A 23,923-nucleotide genomic window follows, 5' to 3' on the forward strand; every position below is an offset into this window, starting at 1 on the left:
ACTCTGACATCACAATTAAAAGAACTAGAGAGGCAAGAGCAAACACATTCAAAAGCTAGCAGAAGGCAAGAAATAACTAAGATCAGAGCAGAACTGAAGGAGATAGAGACACAAAAAACCCTCCAAAAAATCAATGAATCCAGGAGTTGGTTTTTTGAAAAGATCAACAAAATTGACAGACCACTAACAAGACTAATAAAGAAGAGAGAGGAATCAAATAGACGCAATAAAAAATGATAAAGGGGATATCACCACCGACCCCACAGAAATACAAACTACCATCAGAGAATACTATAAACACCTCTACGCAAATCAACTAGAAAATCTAGAAGAAATGGATAATTTCCTGGACACTTACACTCTCCCAAGACTAAACCAGGAAGAAGTTGAATCCCTGAATAGACCAATAGCAGGCTCTGAAATTGAGGCAATAATTAATAGCCTACCAACCAAAAAAAGTCCAGGACCAGATGGATTCACAGCTGAATTCTACCAGAGGTACAAGGAGGAGCTGGTACCATTCCTTCTGAAACTATTCCAATCAATAGAAAAAGAGGGAATCCTCCCTAACTCATTTTATGAGGCCAACATCATCCTGTTACCAAAGCCTGGCAGAGACACAACAAAAAAAGAGAATTTTAGACCAATATCCCTGATGAACATCGATGCAAAAATCCTCAATAAAAGACTGGCAAACCGGATTCAGCAGCACATCAAAAAGCTTATCCACCATGATCAAGTGGGCTTCATCCCTGGGATGCAAGGCTGGTTCAACATTCGCAAATCAATAAATGTAATCCAGCATATAAACAGAACCAAAGACAAGAACCACATGATTATCTCAATAGATGCAGAAAAGGCTTTTGACAAAATTCAACAGCCCTTCATGCTAAAAACGCTCAATAAATTCGGTATTGATGGAACGTACCTCAAAATAATAAGAGCTATTTATGACAAACCCACAGCTAATATCATACTGAATGGGCAAAAACTGGAAAAATTCCCTTTGAAAACGGGCACAAGACAGGGATGCCCTCTCTCACCACTCCTATTCAACATAGTCTTGGAAGTTCTGGCCAGGGCAATCAGGCAAGAGAAAGAAATCAAGGGTATTCAGTTAGGAAAAGAAGAAGTCACATTGTCCCTGTTTGCAGATGACATAATTGTATATTTAGAAAACCCCATTGTCTCAGCCCAGAATCTCCTTAAGCTGATAAGCAACTTCAGCAAAGTCTCAGGATACAAAATTAATGTGCAAAAATCACAAGCATTCTTATACACCAGTAACAGACAAACAGCCAAATCATGAATGAACTTCTATTCACAATTGATTCAAAGAGAATAAAATACCTAGGAATCCAACTTACAAGGGATGTAAAGGACCTCTTCAAGGAGAACTACAAACCACTGCTCAGTGAAATAAAAGAGGACACAAACAAATGGAAGAACATACCATGCTCATGGACAGGAAGAATCAATATCGTGAAAATGGCCATACTGCCCAAGATTATTTATAGATTCAATGCCATCCCCATCAAGCTACCAATGAGTTTCTTCACAGAATTGGAAAAAACGGCTTTAAAGTTCATATGGAACAAAAAAGAGCCCGCATTGCCAAGTCAATCCTAAGTCAAAAGGACAAAGCTGGAGGCATCACACTACCTGACTTCAAACTATACTACAATGCTACAGTAACCAAAACAGCATGGTACTGGTACCAAAACAGAGATATAGATCAATGGAACAGAACAGAGTCCTCAGAAATAATACCACACATCTACAGCCATCTGATCTTTGACAAACCTGAGAGAAACAAGAAATGGGGAAAGGATTCCCTATTTAATAAATGGTGCTGGGAAAATTGGCTAGCCATAAGTAGAAAGCTGAAACTGGATCCTTTCCTTACTCCTTATACGAAGATTAATTCAAGGTGGATTAGAGACTTAAATGTTAGACCTAATACCATAAAAACCCTAGAAGAAAATCTAGGTAGTACCATTCAGGACATAGGCATGGGCAAGGACTTCATGTCTAAAACACCAAAAGCAACGGCAGCAAAAACAAAAATTGACAAATGGGATCTAATTAAACTAAAGAGCTTCTGCACAGCAAAAGAAACTACCACTAGAGTGAACAGGCAACCTACCGAATGGGAGAAAATTTTTGCAATCTATTCATCTGACAAAGGGCTAATATCCAGAATCTACAAAGAACTCAAACAAATATACAAGAAAAAACAAACAACCCCATCAAAAAGTGGGCAAAGGATATGAACAGACATTTCTCAAAAGAAGCCATTCATACAGCCAACAGACACATGATAAAATGCTCATCATCACTCGCCATCAGAGAAATGCAAATCAAAACCACAATGAGATACCATCTCACACCAGTTAGAATGGCAATCATTAAAAAGTCAGGAAACAACAGGTGTTGGAGAGGATGTGGAAAATAGGAACACTTTTACACTGTTGGTGGGATTGTAAACTAGTTCAACCATTATGGAAAACAGTATGGCAATTCCTCAAGGATCTAGAACTAGATGTACCATATGACCCAGCCATCCCACTACTGGGTATATACCCAAAGGATTATAAATTATTCTACTACAAAGACACATGCACACGTATGTTTATTGCGGCACTATTCACAATAGCAAAGACTTGGAATCAACCCAAATGTCCATCTGTGACAGACTGGATTAAGAAAATGTGGCACATATACACCATGGAATACTATGCAGCCATAAAAAAGGATGAGTTTGTGTCCTTTGTAGGGACATGGATGCAGCTGGAAACCATCATTCTTAGCAAACTATCACAAGAACAGAAAACCAAACACTGCATGTTCTCACTCATAGGTGGGAACTGAACAATGAGATCACTTGGACTCGGGAAGGGGAACATCACACACTGGGGCCTATCACGGGGAGGGTGGAGGGGGGAGGGATTGCATTGGGAGTTATACATGATATAAATGATGAATTGATGGGTGCTGACGAGTTGATGGGTGCAGCACACCAACATGGCACAAGTATACATATGTAACAAACCTGTGTGTTATGCACATGTACCCTAGAACTTAAAGTATAAAAAAAAAAAAAAGAAAGAAATCTCACCGCCTGTAACTTAAAAATCTTTCCAACAGTTGTAATGGAATATTTAGGTACTCTGCCCTAACATAAAGCAAGTACATATCAGGAAACTATATGTTCTTTCCTAATTATTTCAGTAATTAAAATAGTTAAGCATAATCTCCAAATACCTCAGTCTCCCCATGCAAAATGAAAAGAATACTATTTGCCACATGACTGAAAAGGATAAAGTGACTTCAAATCGCTAGGAAAAAAGTATTTGTGCATGCAAAATACTGTTTTAAGTAAACTAAGTAAAGGGACACTTGAAGATACTATCTATAAGTTAATGGGAAGGCAAATTCCCAAGGCAATCCTAAGCAAAAAGAACAAAGTTGGAGGCATCACGTTACCCAACTTTGCACTATACAAGGCTACAGTAACCAAAACAGCATGGCACTGGTACAAAAATGGGCACATAGACTAATGGAACAGAATAGAGAGCCAAGAAATAAGGCTGCACATCTACAACTATCTGATCTTTGACAAAGCTGACAAAACAAGCAAGGGGGAAAAGATTCCCTATTCAATAAATGGTGCTGGGATAACTGGCTAGCCATATGCAGAAGATTGAAACTGGACCCCTTCCTTACACCATACATAAAAATCTACTCAAGATGGATTAAAGACTGAGATGTAAAACCCAAAACTATAAAATGCTGGAAGATAACCTAAGCAATACCATCCCATACATGGGAATGGGCAAAGATTTCATGACAAAGATACCAAAAGCAATGGCAACAAAGGGAAAATTGACAAGTGGGATCTAATTAAACTTAAGAGCTGCTATACAGCAAAAGAAACTATCAATAGAGTCAACAACCTACAGAGTGGGAGAAAATATTTGCAAAATGTGTATCTTACAAAGGTTTAATATCCAGCATCTGTAAGGAACTTAAATTTACAAGAGAAAAACCCCATTAAAAAGCGGGCAAAGGACACACCCAGACACTTCTCAAAAGAAATACAGAAATGTTTCAATTAACTAGAAAAAGAGGAGGAGAAGGATTGCCGTAATTCCATTATCTGAATTCTCTGGCTGGTTATGGCTTAAGCAGAAATGCCTGTCCCTGAAATTCCTTAATCATATAATTTGTTGCCCTGTGTAAAGAAGAATACTACTACTACTACTGCTACATCTCATATTTATTGAACATCTGTGGTGTAACTGGCGTTGCTGAATGCTACTTACCCATTTATGCCTCACAATAGCACTATGCAATCAGGATTCTTAGGCTGCCCATTTTAACTGATGAGGAAGCTGAAGTAGAGATCAGGTAAAAAGAATGAATGCAACCCTCTAATGACTAAGTGACTTCATCACTTCCTTAGCATCATTCCAGCTTTTCATGATGCTATACTGAGGATGGTGACGATATTGATACTAGGCCATGGTCTGGAATTGGGAATAAACTTCTACCACTAGTATGCTTCATCACCATTTACCTTCCAGTCTTACAAGAACAGGAGGGAGTGGTTAAACACAAATACCAGGCAATCCAGCATCTCTTTTAATGGTTTAATATACGTTGCTGTACTTTTGGTGAAAATCAGGTGTGTGACAATTTAGCAAGGTGTTCTGATCACATGCTAATTATTTATTACCTGGTAGCACCGCAAAATCCCCTCTATTATGGAAACAGTAATCCCACTGGTTGACCTGAAGGTCCCACAACATTGCAGACTAGCCAGTGGCTCTTTCATTGAATACTCCTAACTCATAACAAGTTTAATCTTTTTTCCTTAGGAATGTTATCTTTTCATAAGCTGTGTAGTGGTAAAAATCAAAAATGACTTCCAGCTCAAGATAATTCCTTCATATTTTTGACCATGAGAGCTAAAGGGCTAGTCAAGCCTTTTTTCATCAGTTTCAGAAACTTTTCATCAGTTTCCTTTAAACAGGCAATGCCTGCCGAGACCCGATCACCTGCACCTTGATGTCACTGGTTTCCAACAGCACTTTCATACTGTGGCTGACCATCTGCTTTTAGAGCCATTTCATTGTTTCTTTGCACATAACATCACACATCTGTGTCTTAAAGTCCATATTCACCTATGATAATGGAAATAAAAAACATTAAAAAGGACAGAAAGACGTCAAGCTTATGTTTCATTTCCATAAATGGAAACTGCATTGTATCATTGTGAAAGTGTATAAAATATTTGGAAACTCCAACAAATTATCTCTATTAGTAAGTGGGTTTATTGACATAACTGAACATAACAATGTATAACATTTATTCATTTCCCACTGAAAGACTTCCCAGTGAAACTAAAGTAGAACATAGATCCAGGCATTAGGCATTTTCAGTGATGTTCTATGGCTGAAAAGGTGAGTAGTGAGGAGAACCAGAGGCCTTGTCCATACTTGCAGTGGGACTCAATATTACCCTGCTGGACAAAAGAAATAGCTAAGAGATGCAATAGTGCTATGATTGAAAAAAGCCAGGGGCACAAAAGGTGCCAGACAGCTCACTGTTTGAAAATAAGAGCAAACAACACTACCGCTCCCATGTACCAGTATGCTCTGAATCTAAAATAAGCCCTGGCAGCAAACTAAGAATGACAGTCTATTTCCTGTGGTTTATTAAGTTTTTGCCCCGCAGACAAGACTGCCAGAAAAGCAGCTGTAGTTTAAGTGGTCTGGACATTTACTCATCTGAACATAAACAACGATCAGCTCATTCAGATGGCTGGTTCCCTACTCAGCTGTTGAGAAGAGGGCAGGCATGGGTCAATCTAGGCCAAACATAAAAGGAGTGAACTGGGGTGAAAGACCCGGGGCTGTGATGGATTCCCTGAGTCACCAGGACCCTCAGCAGCTTAAGGCCCTAAACAGAAGATTCCACTGTCAGCCTTAGCACCATTGCAGTGACCTCCATGGTACTCCACTGCCAATAAATCCATAACCACTGTGAACATAACCACAGTGTACATTCTCTTAGTGACTGCATTTTTAGACCATACATAAAATTATTAATGTAAACCAAACCACTACACTTAGTGATAAACATGTACTTCATAAATAGCAGGGAATGAAAGTATCCCAAATAGTTGGAAACAACTGAACAAATAAAGGCTCCTACCCCTAAGTTTAAAACAAAAACATTTAAAAGAAATACTGCAACTATTAACTAAAAGATAAGATTTAATAACACAGTAAGACACTGAGTTGGGGAGGAATTAATTGCAAAACATATCATTATTTCACAGTGAGGTGTAAGTATTCATAACAATCTTCTGGTTTTAGTAGAAAAGATACCCACTGGTGTATTTTTTTTCACATTTTTTTCTATAATTTCTTCCCCTCTACTATTTCATATAAGGACACTAATGTGGTCAAACATTAAACTATCAATTGACAATCACCCTTTGCTTCCCTATTAGGAAATTACCTTCATTGCTTAACTGCAACTCAAGAGAATTAGGGCACAGTCAACCATGTTACTGATAAAAACAGGAGAAGTACCACATCACATTTATTCCAATCTAAACACACTGTCACAGATGTGGTAAGTGAACTGGAACGCTGGTGTTCCCCAGTGGGTCATCAGCTACATATACATCACATTCTTTTATCAAATCTGGCATTGAAATTTCCTTTTCCATATATAGGTTTAAAAAAATAAAATTTAAAAAGCCACAGGAGCAACCCTGACAGAGAAGTCTTGCATGCAGCCTTCTCCTGAGAAAGTATGTAATCTTAGTTATCCTCGAAGTCAGCAAGCGCTCTTGTACTGTTAATATTAAAAGGAACATAATAGAATGGCCCAGTCCAACTAAAACAGTCCTTGAGTCTATTGGTCAGTTTGTTAAATGTCAAGAATTTTCACATTTTTGAAAAAAAAAGAAAGCGTCTCTTATTATTTAAACTTTAAGGTATCCTGCATGCTCTATCAGCCAACATAAATGAGTTCCTTGGCGGGTGTGTTAAACTTTACCACCTGTTTACATCCCTCTTTTTGGCAGAGATCACCAAACCAGTGGAGTCCCTGGCCAAGCCTCCTTTGTAATGGTAATAAGTTCCTTTTTCCTTAAATAGAAACAAAACTTCCCTGTTTGACACTGAGCAAACAAAAAGCATGCACCCAAATATTTCTGGCCATGGTGGAGGCACAAGCACCGCCTTTCTACCCCCAAAGCCTGGCTTCTGCATTGCAATGCTACAAAAGCCATTTGCATAGCTGTGTCAAAGCCTCCAAGTGAAGACTCCAACCTCAGCATCCCACCATCCATTTGTCCCCTACTCTGGCTTTGACCACCAAGTATCATCCATTTACTTCTTGAGTACTGGGAATTGGGGGATGGTGCCCGAACTGGCCCTCTGTCTCCACTGGCCTCTCTGGCAAGTGCACAAAAGGGCACTTCCCCTGAGGTGAGCTGGTGGGCCTCAGGGAGAGGCGGCTCCTTAGGGCCAATGAGATGATCTCTACATGCCCTGCACCTAGTCGGCAAATCGCTGCAGGAGATGGTCCTCCCGTCTCAGGCTGCCGCCCGCACCGCCGCCCGCACTTTCCATGAAGCGGTCGCAGGGGAATTCGATGAGGTCCGCCTCACTGAGCGCGCACACGGTGGTGCGCGGCCGGTGAGACTGGAATCCCGAGAAGTCGGCGGACACGCCGGTGCCCATGGAGCGCAGGGGCCGTCGGGTGGAGTACATGTGGCGAACATGGACCGGGGCCCCGCCCTTCCGCCTGGCCCGCAGCTTCCTCCGCAGCCAGCGAGACGCCCAGGCCGCCAAGGCCAGGAGCACCAGCAGCGCGTTGACCGTCAGCAGGGCCAAGGTCAGCAGCTGGTAGTCGACGCCGCCCCGGCTCCCGGCCTCCGGCAGGGTGACCAGCCCCGCGCAGTGGTCCCGGGGAGCCACAGGGCAGACGCGGCCCCCAAGCACGCCCTCCACGCACACCAGGTAGGGGGTGTCCCCGCGCAGCTCGCGCAACGTGGCCGAGTCACTGCGCTCGGGCAGGTAGACGAAGCGGTGGAACTTGGGCTGCTGGCCGAAGCGGTCGAAGAGCAGGCGGAAGCGCGCGCCGCCCAGCGGCCGGGGACTGCGGTGCTCGCGCACTGCCCAGCGCACCGAGGCGCTGTCTGCGCCCACCGCCTCCACCGTCAGGTTGCACAGGATGAACTTGTTGAAGTCACACGGGTCGGACACCAGCGGCGGCAGCCCGGCCCCCACGTCGGACTGGGCGGCACGCTCCTGGTGTTCCATGCCCAGGCGTTGCTTCGTCGCGCTCTGCCAGGGGTCGCCGGCGGGCGACGGCGCGGAACCGGGAGAGGCCGTTGGGGTGGGCTCCGCGTGGGCGGGATCTGCTGGAGTCGGACGGCCCCGCTGGGACTTCTCGTGCTGGTCTAGGAACTGTGGAGCCGGGCCCGCAGCGGCAGCGGCGGAGGGGCTGGGCTGCTGGAAGCCTGGGCCCCGCCGACTCAGCCTTATGGCGCTACGGTTGGCTACCAGCTCCCTGGCGGCTCCATCCCAGGCCACCCCAGCTAGAAATTGCCCCTGTTGCTGGAGCTGCGGCTGCGGCGGCAGCTCCTCCGCGAGACCTGCAGGTGGCGTCATCTCCTCCCCTGCGGCCGTGGGGAGGGGCCGCCGCCTGCGGTCAGTGGTCAGGGAAGCTGAGGGCGAGGGATCCGCGCAGGACCCGTTTTGCAGCTGCTGGTCATCCAGGTAATCCAGGTATTTGCCTCGCAGGGCCGGGGGGTGGCGACACTGCACGAAGACAGTGAGGAGCCGGCCCTGCGAGTGCCAGTCGCCCATCCAGCGCTTCAGGCCTCGCAGCCGGCAGTCGCAGGTCCAGCCGTTGCCGTCTAGATCCAGCCGATAAAGGGCTGGGCTGGCGGCGAAGATGTCGCCGGATAGGGCGCTGAGCGCGTTGTTGCGCAGGCTGAGCTCGCGCAGCCGGCCCAGGTGACCGAAGGTGGCCGGGTGCAGGGCGGACAACTCATTGCCGCTCAAGTCCAGCGCCTCCAGGCTGTGCAGAGGCTCCAGCAGCGCGGTTGGCAGCTGGCTCAGCCGATTACCCTCCAGGCGCAGCTCGCGCAGGGCCTCCAAGCCCCAAAAGGCCTCCGGCGCGAGGTGCGTGAGCTGGTTGCCCCTGAGCGACAGCAGGCCCAGACGTGGCAGGTGCTGGAAGACGCGCGGCCCAAGGTGCTGCAGGCTGTTGGCCGAGAGAATGAGGGTGGAGAGGGAGCGCAGCGGTGCGAAGGTGGCCGCGTGGCGCAGGGAGGGCTGTAGCTCGTTGGCAGAGAGGTTGAGGAAGCGCAGTTTGCCTAACTGGGCGAAGGCGTTCTTGCCCAGAAAGCGAATACGGTTGGACTCTAGATGTAGGTAGAGCAGGTTGCTCAAGGGGGCGAAGACTGCGTCCGGCAGCGCCCCCAGGGCGTTCCCGTCCAGCCGCAGCTTGACCAGACTCTCTAGGCCCTCGAAGGAGCCGCGGCTTAGGCGGCCGAGCTCGTTCCCGTTGGCGTAGAGAATGCGCAGCTTGCGCAGCGGGGCCAGCGTGCCCGGGGAGAGCGCCTGCAAGAGGTTGTTCCCCAGGTACAGTTCTTCCAGCCGCGAAAGCTTCTCGAAGGTCTTGGGGTGCAGAGAGCGGATCTGGTTGTACTGCAGGTCCAGCCGTCTGAGCTGCCCCAGACGGTGGAAGTCGAAGGCCGTGATGTTGGTTATGAAGTTGCCGCCGAGGCTGTAGGTCAGCACGTCGTGGGGACTCGGCAGCGAGCTGGTCTTGGGCACGACGCGGAGCCCCCTGTTGGTGCACAGGAGATGCTGGGGGTGTTGGCAGTCGCAGCGCTCCGGGCACACGGGCTTGGCCCGCGGCGGGAGCGCGAGGCAGCTGCACACCACGAGCAGGAAGCGCACGGCGCGGGCAGCCTCCATCGCCGCCCGCCCTGCGTGCTGCGGCCGGATCGTCCTCTTGGCCCGCCGGCTCTGTGTCTCCTCTGCATTCCCCTTGGCCCGACCAGAGTCGCTAAATGGCCTCTTTCGGACTTCGCAGCGCCGTCCAGCCCCTCCTCCGTCCTTTGTCCGGCGGCCGGCCCGGGTCTCTGCAGGCGGGCTTCGCCCGGCCAAGTCAGGCGGCGCGGGGCGCTCTGCAGACCCCGGGTGCTACTTGTTGCATTTCTGTGGAAAACTGTTTCTCCGGGTGCGCGTCGGGGGGCGGGGGGAGGGAGCAAGACCCGGCGCTTTTTGTTTGCAGCTGAGTCCGGAGAGTTGGATTCCCTGGTGCGGATTCTCCTAGCCGAGTGGATTCCCCAGCTGCAGGCTGGAGCCGTTCCAAGAGCTTCTCGGGGCGCGGCTTGGCAGCAGAGCCCCGGCGGCTTGGCCCCGGCAGACGGCACCTTCTCGCTCGCGGTCCCGGACGCAGAGCGCGGCCCCGGTGCAACAGCTCGGGGAGCACGCGGGCTGCGTCTGGAAGGGACCCAAGTCGGCGAGCGGAGAGCAAACCGGGCGGAAATTCGTTCTTCCCACACTCTGCCCGCGGGGACGCTGGCGGAGAAAGAGGAGACGGCGGAGGGAGGACAGACCCCGGCAGGGGGAGGAGGAAACGCTAAGTGGCTCCGCGTCTGGTCAGCCCGAGACCGGGATGCCAAGTGAGGAAAGTAGGGATTAAAAACAGCTGTACCGGTCGGACATGCTAGGCCGGGGGCGGGGGAGGATTACCGGGCTAGCAAACGGGATTTGCAGACAGAGACCTTTTTATTTTAGAAGAGTAGACCAGCCGCTTCTGAGCAGTGGGAGTGCGGCTGGCCCTCCTCGTTTTTGTCACTTGCTCTTCCAGGTGCCACCCTGCGGGAAGTTTGAGCAGCACGGAGTCCGCCAGCATTCTACAGGAAGTTTGGGGGAGCACAAGGTTGCCTGCAAAAGGCCATCAGGAGAGGGTAGGTGAACCCAGTCTGACGGTTGCTGCTTGGGTTTTGACGTGGACTAGTAGCTGAGGAGAGGCAGCACCCCTTTGTAGGTGTCTGAAGGGAGTATTTACCCTATCCTGCTGTGGGCTAGAACATGAAGAAATCACAGAACTGGTTCTGCCAACAGGAAAGTGTCTGCCACATTTTGGTGATTCAGTCCCATTAACTCTCCTACAGTGATAGAGCCCCTGGAGTAGGCTCTGCTCATGTGCACACACTTAATAACCTTCACAGATCCTAAGGTAAACACTCCTTGCAGGGCCCTCCTGCTTTGTGCCTGGACTTGCAGTGATCTTCAAAGTCTTTAGGCGCAAAAATGTTTAGGCCTGGCTCAGTTGGGGAAGCATTATTATTTATTATCTATAGGGAATGGAGCATTTAATCAATGTCTCCTTTGGGTCAGCCCCTGCTGAGAATGAGAATACACAAGGAGGAGTTGTTAATTATTAATTATTGTTTGTTTATGTAAACCATCTTGCTAAAAAATAAGGGCCCTGCCCCCATCCAAGGTGTTGAGAAAACGTAAGTTTCGAGCAAACATTGTTGCATACTCTGCAACAATGTGGAAAATTAAAGGAAAGATACAGATCCTCACCTCAAGAGAAAGACAATCTAGTCTGAAGGGCAATGCATTGAAAGGTTAGATAATAATGTAAGGCAGTAATACAGAACACTGCAAAAACGAAAATGATTTTTTTTTTTTTTTGAGACGGGATCTCATTCTGTTGCCCAGGCTGGAGTGCAGTGGCATAATCTCCGTTCAATGCAGCCTTGACCTCCAGAGCTCAGGTGATCTGCCCATCTCAGCTTCCCAAGAAGCTGGCACTAACAGACCCTTGTTGCAATGTCCAGCTAATTTTTGTATTTTTTATAGAGGGATTTTTGCCATGTTGCCAGGCTGGTATCGAACTCCTCCTGGTCTCAAGCAATCCTCCCACCTTGGCCTCCCAAAGTGCTAGGATTACAGGTATGAGCCACCGCACAGGGTGACAAATGATTTTTAATAATTCCATGTTTCACAGTAATTGCCTCATTTAGCAATTAATATAGGCAAGTAATAGAGGCAAGTTCTGAATTTAGAGAAAGATGAGATCGTTCATGGGTGAACAGGGACCTTGGCTTTGCAGGGAGGTGAGTCAATGATAATTCCAGGAGATGAACGCTGAGGGGTAGAACTGTGATAGTCCTGAGGAGCAGCGCCTGGCCTGAGAGTATGAGGAAGGCGTCTAGAAGAGGGGAAACCTGTGCTGAGTTTGAGGGGTGAGTGGTATTACCTAGAGGAGGGTGAACAGGCACTCGAGGAGAAGCCTGGGGACACATGCAAGGAGGGATATAGAAATCTCCTCATTTTCTGTCTGCATATTTAGAGTGAGCTTTATTATTCTTTAACAGTATCATACACCCTAGCTTATACAGTGACTTGAAATAAATATTCCTTTATTCCCCTTTAAGGATTTCAGCAGGTAGCTGATGTAATCATATTTGCACTACAGCCTCAAGAGGAATCTCTGCCTAAATAAACAAAGTAGGTGCTATACAAAGAAAATGTTGTCTTCCTAGTTCTTGCCTTCTAGGTCCTTGAAATCTGTGACAGCAGTAGGTGTGAGATGTGTGGATAGAGCATCCAGACTGAGGCATTCAGCTATACCACATATATAGGCATCCTGTAGATACTGTGAATGCACCTCCCTTGACCAGGCCAATATGGGCCCTGTCTGTGGACCTTGTGCTTTAGAGGGCTGTGTTCCAGTCCTCCTCTGGCTGTGTCCCTCCAATAAGAGTGGGATTTCAGGCCTCGAAGGAGATGTGCACACCTATATCCCACCTCCTGCTCAGAGTTCTCTAGACCCTGGAATTCCCCGTGTAACTGCCTAAGTATATGCAGGCTGTCTTCACATCTGTTTTCCCAGTGGTCAATCATGCCACAAGTGTGTATACTCCTAGGGCCAAGGGAAGACCAAGGGGTCAGCTATGCAAAAAAGAATCTGGAGATGTAGGGTGGAGTTTCCACTGGGCCCCCAGAAGACCCCTCATAATGCAGGAGCCAGAGCTGGGAAGGACAGCCATGGGCCAGTGAGTGATCTTTCACACTCTAACCCTGGGCTTCTCAAATTTTAAAGACAGGCCTGTCTATATGTAGTTATTTTTGGAGGGAAGAAAGTAAATGTACTTTGATTTCAGAAAGTTCAAGAAGAAAAAAATCAGGAGTTTGAAGGAAAGCAGGTTTTGTTGTTGTTGTTTTTTTCTCACTGCAATCTCTGCCTCCCAGTTTCAAGCAGTTCTCCTGCCTCAAGCCTCCTGAGTAGCTGGGATTACAGGCGCACACCGCCACACCTAGCTAATTTTTGTGTTTCTAGTAGAGACAGGGTTTCACCATGTTAGTCAGACTGGTCTCAAACTCCTGACCGCAGGTGATCCACCCCCCTTGGCCTCCCAAAGTGCCAGGATTATAGGTGTGAGCTACCGCACCTGGCTGGAAAGTGGTTTTTAGAAATGTTAAGTTCTACTTTATTGTAACAGGCTATGCTTAATTTTCTATAAAAAGCAGTGCTTTTTAGTAAAAGCAAGGACACAATTGTCTCTAGGTAAATGAATGTCTCTTAACTATGTAAAGTCTTTGTTAATGGATGGATCCAGGCTTGATCAGGTTCCAGAAGATTCAAGTACTGGTTGTACTAAAGTGTATACTTTGCATAATTACAACTGGAAATCCAGGAAGGAATGCCATTCATGAGAAAAGACAGGAACTTTGTCATTTCACTTTTGGAAAGCTTGCACTTTAAATCTCAAGTGCACTGTGGGGTAGTTTCAGAGGTCAGAAGCACAAATGCGTTTGGGCTGGGTCCATGACACATACATATGCTGTAAGGACTTTCGGGGGTCTTGCCCAGGCATGAAATCTTCGCGAGCTTGCCACGGTTGTACACCTGTGTCTTCCCAAGCAACCTGTGGTTCCCTTGAACTTCAGCTACAGAGGCATGAAGGATTCCAGGCCATGTCTTCAGCAGCCCCTGGATCTGACAGGAGTCGGTCAGGCAGTGCCCTGGTGTGGGATGGGGGAGGGGGAGGAGAGGTCTGGCTGCAGTGGATGCGAGGAGGTGGAGCTAGCCCAGTTCTTCTGGAGCAGCATCCTGGAGCTTACTCAGGCAGCCTGCAGGAATGGTGGTAGTTTCCTCCCCTCATGGGAGCCAACCCCAGACAGGCAGTATGGCCCTTGACACAGACGACGTAGGAAACAGGAGACTCCCCAGTGATTAGTTGGCATATTATCAAATGCCCCCCAAAGTTGTCTTTCTGTGAGCTGCATCTTAGCCCCAGCCTGAGAGACAAGTTTCTTTTCTTTGGGATCAGAGATATGAATGAGATACCCACTGGTTTACAGAATATCCACCAATTCTCCATTTCTTGGGTAATACAGGAATGCAGGTCCCTGGCTAGGTACCAGCCTTATTAAATCAGATTCTCTGGGCAGCAAAGCTGTGGCATCTGCATTTGTAAGCTTACCACATGATTTTTATGCACACTCAAGTTTGAGAAAACCAATAGACAATACTTCAAAACACCTATTTATGATTGGCTGATCATGTAACGATAATAATAATACAATAATAACTGGCGCTTATGTAGTGCTTAGTGAGGGCCAGGCAGTGATCTAAGCACTCTACATAAAATAGCTCATTTACTTCCATAACTACCCGGTGAGGTAGAAATGGTTATTGTCTTCATTTTACAGAGGAGCTCTTTAAAAATATAGGATCCTAGCCCCACCCCAGAAAAACGGATTTGGAACCTTCATAATAGGGCCTAGAGATTTTATTTAGCACATTACCAGATATTGTGTGGTGAAGACTCAAGCTTAGGAACTGCGAAACTAGAATTTGTAAGGGTTTATTGAGACACTGAAGTATCTCCTTTGCTGGGAGGCTGAGGATAGAAAGAGGAATAAGACAAAGCCGGTATCTTCAGCAAGCTCAGCATGGCTGGGAAGATGAATGTACAAAAGACAATAATCCGGAAGGGTAGTACCATCCTAGGGTAATACAATGAGAATAATATGCTGTAATAGCAATTATTTTTCGAGAGGAAAATAAGGAAGAACGAAAACCTCTGTGGAAAGCGAACACTGTATGTGTCTCAGGCCATTTACAAAGTGACTGTTCCAACACTCTGGATTTTTATGTTCAAGGAAAATCCTTATCCATTAGTTCAAAGAAACCTGATTGTTTGAAACCAATATGTATAAACAGACTGTGTATCTACAAGAACTACAGTGAACTGTGGGCACTTCTGCAGGCCAAAAGGGCAAGGCAGATGTGGACTGAGTGTAATGAGTTAGGGAGTAAGACAGGTCCAAATGTTGTTTATGGTTACAGTATGGAGTTTGTTTACATGTAACTGAAATTTTATAGCAGTAATATAATGCTGTCTTCCCTTAGAATGAAATTGAGTCAGTAGCCTTAGGAGATGCTCTAGGTACAAATGTATCTCTTAAGTACTAAAATATTTGTCCTGTCTGGGAACCAGAACTGTAATTGTATTTTATGATACCACTTGCCACTATCCTTTTATTTGGCCTTCTGCACACGACCCTAATAACATTTATTTAGCCATTTATATCCCCACCAAACTGGAAAGGCAATAGGCTTATTTTATTTCATTTTTGTGGTGCTCAGCAACTATTGTTGAATTGTCAAAGTTTTAGTAAAGATAAGGAAAAGAAACAAAAATGTTAACAGTTACCGTCTTTAGGTGGCGAGAAAGTAAATGTTTTCATTCTACTTTTTGGCATTTTCTAAATGGTATACAAATACTATGTATTTCTTCTAAATTATTTTTTAAATTTTAGTAAGTTTTCCTATCTAATATCTGGTTTTAACATCAATCTAAATCTCAGGAGGGAATTAGGTGAGGATTATTCATATCTCCAGTTTGGAGGAGAGGATGCTAAAAGCTAGAGAGGTTAACTAACTTCTGGAATGATCCACCACTGTAATGGGAGAGTGCAGACCACGATAGAAATAGGTGAGCTTCAGCAGGCTCCCCATTGATAGCTGCCGATATGTACAACAAGTGGGGCCAGTTCTGTGTGATATTCAAAATATTTAACAACTAGTACAGCAAGGGTACCGGCTAGTCAGGTTTGGGCACTGACCGGTCAGGAAAGACAGCAGCCAGGAACAACCAGCCCTGCTGTGGCAGTGTCCGGCAGCTTCAGGTCGACTCACCTGTACTTGATTCAAATTTCTGAATAGTGCTTTAGATGTAACACTTTTTTTCTTGGTAATGATGTTATTTGAAGCAATTTGCATAATGCTTGGGCACAATAGTCAGTAACTATGAGAAACAACATACAGAGGCTTCTTGGGTCTAAATGCTTCCAAATTGCAAACTTGCCTGGGGCCTACTTCTCTGGGCCCAAGTTCATCACAGTCATTCATACTCAACAATAGCACGTTGATGAGAGGGTGAAGATGATTAACTTTGACAAAAACGTGAGTTTTATTTTCAATTTATAAATCAGAAATGGTCTCCCACTGTCTTCAGGGACCTGACAGATATACTCAAAGGGAATTTAATTCTTTAAAAGTTGTATTTTTTCACAACTTGATCTGAATTTTTACAATTAATGGCTTAAAACTATTTGTAGGAGGGCACCTCTATCTCTTTTGAAGAGTTATCAGCTTAAAAGATAAGCAACTCGGCCAGGCGCGGTGGCTCATGCCTGTAATCCCAGCACTTTGGGAGGCCGAGGGGGAGCGGATCACCTGAGGTCAGGAGTTTGAAACCAGCCTATCCAACATGGCAAAACCCTGTCTGTACTAAAAATAAAAAAAAATTACCTGGGCATGGTGGCAGACTCTTGTAATCCCAGCTACTTGAGAGGCTTGAGGCAGGAGAATCACTTGAACCTGGGAGGTGGAGGTTGCAGTGAGCTGAGATCACACCAGAGAGACTCCATCTCAGAAAAAACAAAACAACAACAACAACAAAAACGATTAGCAACTCATCCTGTAAATTTTCAAATATTTATTATCCAAACCTGGATGGTGCATGGGTTATTCTTCCCCTTCCCCAGAGCTGTAAATGTCTCCTTATTCTAATGTCATTGTATAGGGCCCAAATAAAGGAGGCAGCTTTAGACCCATGCTGCTGAAAACTGGGGCTTTATCCTGGCAAGAAACATTCTGTCAGTCTCAGTAATGAAAATAATCTTGGACAGTTAAATAATTGACTTTATACAGTGTAAAGACCCTAAAAGTGTTTGCAGATTTCATCAAAAGGCCAAATCTTCTTTTACTTAAAACCAGGAACATGGCAGGAAAGGAAATGAGAGGAAGGAAGCGTCCATCCCCTTTACAGTCTCTGTAATTTTCTATGAAGATTTGCACTTTGATTTTGCTTAGTAACACCATATGCTGGAGTGGGATGCAAGATCAAAGCCTCCACGCACAACGCTGGGGTCCTTGCTGTAGGCAGGATCAAATATTTCTGTTGTAGAATGCTAATAGATCCATAATGACACTCCCAGCCCCCCATCATCCCTACTTCATATCCAAAATATAATTGAGAAACCTCAAACATGAATGCTTCCATCATCTTTTTCATTGCCTGCTATAATGTGTTGTAGATTGAAAAAGGAAAATGTGTTGTTACCCCTTAGATATTTGGAACTGAAGAATGTTCAGAAGCTTAATGTAAGTGATCAGGTTTTATAGCGTGCATGGCTTTAGAAATTTGGAGGATAAGAGTTTGCTGAACACTGCTTTTCTTTGGTTGGTGAGACTGAAGATATTTTTTCTTCATTTTATTTTTCTCTACAATCAAAATTTTTTTACAGTGAACATTTGTTTTTATAGCTAAAAATCTTCGGTAAAAATGTATATGATGCCATGCATATCAACTCTTGCTTTCTCCATTGCCCTGCCATGCCCTGCTTTGTTACAAATGTCTTTCTTAGAAACATTTTTTAAACATCTATCTTGGTACTAGAAGTAACCTTGGTTAGTCAGACAATTTATTGTATACAGTGTAAAACCCCAGAGGCATTTGCAGATGTCATTTTTTTAAAAATCCAGTGCTTGTCATAAACTACCCATGTGGTGTATGTGGGGCCACTTGCTATGTTTCTTGCCCTTGAGCCACATCACAGTCTCCCTGATCAGTTGCTCATTTTCCCATCTATAAAAGGGGAGAAATCATACTTGCCCAATGTAAGAGTTTTGTAAAATGTATGTGAAACTGCTTAGAACACAACAAATGGCATAAACGTAGAATTGTTGCCAACATTTCAACCTCATGCGTGCGTTGTTTCAAGGAGAATCTGGGGTCCTCAAGGGCAGAACCAAGTCCTTTGCACAGCTTTGTAGTGTTCTCTGTAACATCCAACATAGGGTCTTTTCTGAAACTGTAAGTCTTTTATGTTAGGTTGAGCTAAAAGCAAGGAGGAGGAAGCCACATTCCCAGGTGACTGGCTTTACTGTCTTTCCTTGTACATTCTGTTTCCATCTTATTATGGTTTCATAGCCCTTCTCCAGGCCACCTGGGCCCGGAGCACACATCTTAGGCCCACAGGTTCTCTCTGGATCGCTGCATAGACAGGCCTGGATTCTGAGCCAGTTCTGCAGTCATTGAGCTCACAGGGCAAATCACTTGACAGTGCTGGACATTAGTTTCTTGCTGTCTGATGTAATGTCCATGATGATACATCAGTGTTTGCCCAGAAGGTTCTTGTCATCATTAGTGGCCCTTGAGATATGAAAAGATTACACATAAAGAAAAGGAACCAGTAGTCAGACTGGCCCTCAATACCATGTCTCAGTCTTGGAGATTCACAGTGCGAAATAGCATATACAAAGCTTTGAGAAATCTTACAGAAAACAAAGAAAGAAATGGGGGATGGGAGATAGAACTGTTGACCTAGTTTGAGGAACACTGGGTTGGTTACATGTTTTCAAAAAGCCCTTCTAGCTTTAAACAGTAAGGAATTGATTGCATTTCTTCAGTGGAACACTTTGAATTCATTGACATTTGTTGATGATACAGTTCTTTGAATACAGTGTTTTACATAAAATTGTCACATTCTACAGTGGAAGGTGCTTTTCCACGTTGTGCTTGACCAATTCAGCAACTCATGGTATCCGACCAACCGGTTTAACATTAATCCACAGTGAGCAGGAAAATATTTACTGAAGTTGTCTCCAGTCTCTCACAGTTCTGGAAAGCTTCTTTGCTTTGTCCCCAAGCTGTCACTCAAACTAGCAAATTATTAGACATTTCTTTCTTTCAGGATATAGGCGTTAGAACCCCATAGTTGAAAGCACCATTTGGCATGTTAAAGATCTGGGCTAAATAGCTGTTGACTCTTTAAAGGTATTATTTAGTCACCAGGCTAACATGGAAGGAGTGTTTCCTGGAATTCTAGCCATTTGGGAAGAATTTCTTTAGTTTCAGTATAGAAATTCTTAATTAGCAACTGATACTAGCTAATTAAGCTAGTATCCTTGGGTGTAAGAACCTCATGGGTAATCAGCAGGTGACTCTTATTATTCCCTGAGTGATGGCATGTAAGCACCAGCTTAACTAGAATTCCAGAGTGGTTTTCCATCTGAAACAGGTGGCTACAAACACCTGCCACAGTAATAACCATTAATGACTAGCATTTACAGAGGGTTGGTCATTTTTCAGGCACAGTTCTAAGCCCTCTACGGGTATTAAATCATTTAAGCCCTCAAGGACCCCTGAGGAAAGTAGAGTTAGTCCCATCTATAGATAAGCTATCAAAGTAAAGAGAGATTAAGTAACTGGCGTAAGGTCACACAGCTGGTAAGTGATGACAATGCTGGGACTTGAATTAATATTTTCTGAAAATTTTTATGCATACTTTTCACAAGAATCTTTCATCACAGTGTCCTTGTCATAGCTAGTGTCACTGATACTTAACATTTTCCAGAATAAATCATCTGCCCATTCATACATACTGTTTGAACTGTAGCATTTTAAAATATGATTCTTTCAGTGGCAATTTTCCATGCCACCAATACCTATTCTCACATATAATTATGTTTTTTCTTCATTCCTACTGTAGGTGTGTATTCATGATCTCCACAGTATTACCAATTATTGTATTACTTTCTCCTCCATTATATTTATTTTTAAATGAAGATTAGATTTTTATTACAGAAGCAGTGTATGTGCAGTGTAGAAAGTCAGAAAATAAAGATAACCAGCAAGAACATAAAACATTTTATTCCCACCCTGGTAGGCTGGACAATGGTCCCTCAAAGATACTTACATCCTAACCCCCAGAACCTGTACGTATGTTTAGGTTACATGGCAAAGAGGAATTAGGGTTGCCAATGGAATTAAGCTTGATAAGCAGTTGACTTTAAAATAGGGAGATTATCTTAGAGTATTGGATGGGCTCAATGTAATCACCAGGGTCCTTAAAAGTGGAAGAAGGAGGCAGAGAAGTTCAGGGTGATGTAATGTGAGAAAGACTGGCCAGCCATTGCTAGTTCCGAAAATGGAGGAGGGGGAGCCAAGGAATGCCAGCAGGCCCTAAAAGCTGGAAAAGGAAAGGAAATGGATTTTCTTCCAAGCTCCAGAAAGAAATGCAATCCTGCCAATACCTTGATTTTAGTTCCATGAGACCCAGTTTGGACTTATGACCTGTAGAAATGTAAGATCATAAATTTGTATTGCTAGAAGCCACCAAATTTTTGGAAATTTGTTATGGCAGCAATAGAAAACTAATGTACACACCAACCAGTGATTATAACTGTTGACTTTTTATTATATGTATTTCTAGATCTTTTTTTTTTTTTTGAGACAGAGTCTCACTCTGTCACCCAAGCTGGAGTGCAATGGTGCAACCTCTGCCTCCCGGGTCCAAGCAATTCTCCTGTCTCAGCCTCCCCAGTTCAAGCAATTCTCCTGTCTCAGCCTCCCGAGTAGCTGGGACTACAGGCGCATGCCACCATGCCCAGCTAATTTTTGTATTTTTAGTAGCGAGGGGGTTTCACCACGTTGGTCAAGCTGGTCTCGAACTCCTGACTTCAGGTGATCTACCCACCTCAGCCTCCAAAGAGCTGGGATTATAGGCACGAGCCACCGTGCCTGGCCTAGAACTTTTTATACACATACATAGGCTTAAAAAAAAAAAAAATCAGATCATAATGTTGTAAATTGCCTATTTCCTTGTAGTATTTTTCTTTCCCTGTTAATAAAATTTTATTGCATCTAATACCTAGCTTGTATTCAAATGACCCTAATTCTCTCCCAAATGTCTCCCCAAAGCTGGCTTGTCCAAATCAGGATTTAGGTCAGGATCATCCACTACATCTGGTTTGTGTGGTGCTTAGATATTTTAAAATCTAAAATTGTTCTTCTTTTCATCTACTAATTTTTCTTCACAGTACTTGTCTGATTACTTCCCCATACTGTCCAGTATAGCTTGTTCCTCTGTTCTCTGTACTTCCTATAAATTGTGATTGAGATCTGAGAGTTTGGCTGATTCGTGTTAATACATTTAGTCTGGAATACATCTTGGGCACTGTCATATGTTTCATTTGAAGTTACATAAGAAGACATGTGCCATCTAGTGCCCACCATTACTGAAGCTCAGATTATATGAGCTCTTCCTGTGTGACTCCATTTATGTGACATTCTGAAACAATGCTCATCTCTGGTGATAGAAATCAAAACAGTGATTGCCTCTGGGAATGGTGGGAATTGGCTGGACAGGATATTACAGAACTTTCTGGGTTGATGGCAATGGTCTGTATCTTTTTTAGGGTGCTAATTACATACCTTTATAGAATGGTCAAAACTGAATAATTAATATCTGTGCAGCCTTTTAATCATATAATTTAAATTATGCCTTTAATTTTTTAAAATGCAGCCCTTAGCAAACTCTTTAAGCAGCGACACAGTCCACTTCACTTATTACTCTAACTCTGGCTGCTGTCTTATTCTGAACCTTTTAATACTCTACTAGTCAGTCTTCCACTCGACTACCTGTGACTTTTTAAGGCCTAGGTCTTAGCTTCCCTAATAAGTAAATGTCCTAAAACAGTTATGATTATGCCATCTCAATGCCTTTCACAACAATGGTTGTCAACCTAGGCTGTGTATTATTAGAATCACCTGGTATGTTAGTTGGCTCTGGCTGCCATAACAAAATACTATAGCTTAAACAAAACAGATTTATTTTCTCACAGTTCTGGAGGCTGGAAAGTCTGAGTTCATCATGCTAGAGTGGTCAGGTTCTGGTGAGGGCTGTCTTCCTGGTTTGCACAGTTTAAATTTCCCCATAGTATGCAGCCAGGATTACAGTATTGAAGGTGGGGTCTGTGGACCAGCAGCATCAGCATTTCCATGTTAGAAATGCAGAATATCCTGGTCCACCCCAGATCTGTGAATTCAACTCTGTATTTTAACAAGACCCCCAGACGGTCTGTATGCACGATACAGTTTGAAAAATACTTGTCTACAGCATCTTGCATAGTCTCCCAAATAAGTATGCAAATGCTTCATCAATCATTTTTTGTTTGAATTGAGATGGATGCGCCTTTTGTCAGCAAACCAAGTTTTAGCCTTTTTAGTCTTGGAAGCCTGTCATCATGTGGATCTTGACTACAAATAATTGCACCTTAGCGTGAAGATTTTATGCATTGCCTATATATTATTGTCTGTTAGCAAACCAAACAAAAGCAGCAAATACACCCAGTATTAAAAACAAGTCCTAACGTTTTTAAAAATATACACCCACCCCAGCGATTCCATCCCTGTGAATAATTACTTCCTTAGATTCAGGTAGGTTTTAAAATTGATAATGAAATAGAATATGTACTTGCACTCCAGTTGCAAAAGGAAAGAGAAGTGGCTCTTAGCACAGAGCATGAATACTCTGTAACTAATAAATAATTCAGTAAGCCAGATGAAAGGAAAAACATGTGTGCTTAAACAGCAGAGACACCCTAATGCTTAAAATATTCTTATATGAGACTCTGTCTCAAAAAATAAAATAAAATAAAATAAAATATTATGGTGAGAAATCAGGGTATTGTTACATATGATAATATTAAGTTAGCATATAATGCTAGTTTAAAAAAATTATTACAGTAAGTATGCTTAATACCAGAAACATTGAAAAACATGTAGTCTTGATGCTTTAGAAAGAAGTTCAAGGTCTTGTCATCAGGATCATCAATATGGTTGTCAGTGTTGCTCATGAAGTACTAAATAAAAGATTCCTAGCTGACAGACACTAAAAATTATCAATTTCCACCTTCCCTTTTCCCATCTATACCCAATTAGAGGTACCTAATGGGTATAATTCTTTATTTTTAAGAACTATTAATTTCTAAAACCTTTATATTTAAAATACCCTCTTAATTCGGTATAGTTACATGTTTAAACTCCAGCCTCAGGGATAATTTCTGCTTCTGGAAATTGGTCTTCTTCTCATTTTCCTTTTCACCCTTAATTCATAACTTCTCACTTGTTAATATGATTAAATAGTTTGCTAAATTATATCAAAATGGCTTTCTGCTTTAGCTCATAGCATTGTTATATTCTGTCCAATAGGCTGAAAATAAAAAGATGCTAATCTTTATCAAGCACACATATATATATATACACACACAAACAAATACACCTTTAAAAAAGAGGAAGCCTCAATAGTGTTTCCTATTTAAATTCTGTTTCCCAAATGCATAGGGTTGACATTCATCTAATTAGTGATCAGATTTAACCCAACAAGTTTTTATTGAATGCATGTAGTGTGCCCAACAGAAACACAGTTTGAAACCCAAAGCCTTTTACATTGGGTATACAGAGAGAACTTATATTCTAAAATTGCAAATTATTGAATAAAGA

At 43.8% G+C, this 23,923-nt stretch overlaps 1 protein-coding gene across 1 annotated transcript; it reads right to left on the reverse strand.

Annotated features, from left to right (window-relative positions):
• Positions 1–5,313: 5,313 nt before the first annotated feature.
• Positions 5,314–10,514, reverse strand: TRIL (TLR4 interactor with leucine rich repeats). The gene has a single exon (XM_033193070.1). The coding sequence runs from the start codon at positions 10,011–10,013 to the stop codon at positions 7,578–7,580; it is 2,436 nt and encodes an 811-aa protein (XP_033048961.1). The 5' UTR covers positions 10,014–10,514; the 3' UTR covers positions 5,314–7,577.
• Between the last annotated feature and the right edge of the window lie 13,409 nt (positions 10,515–23,923).

This window comes from Trachypithecus francoisi, unplaced genomic scaffold, assembly GCF_009764315.1.
Source record: "Trachypithecus francoisi isolate TF-2019V2 unplaced genomic scaffold, Tfra_2.0 Lachesis_group4, whole genome shotgun sequence".
Taxonomy (NCBI): domain Eukaryota; kingdom Metazoa; phylum Chordata; class Mammalia; order Primates; family Cercopithecidae; genus Trachypithecus; species Trachypithecus francoisi.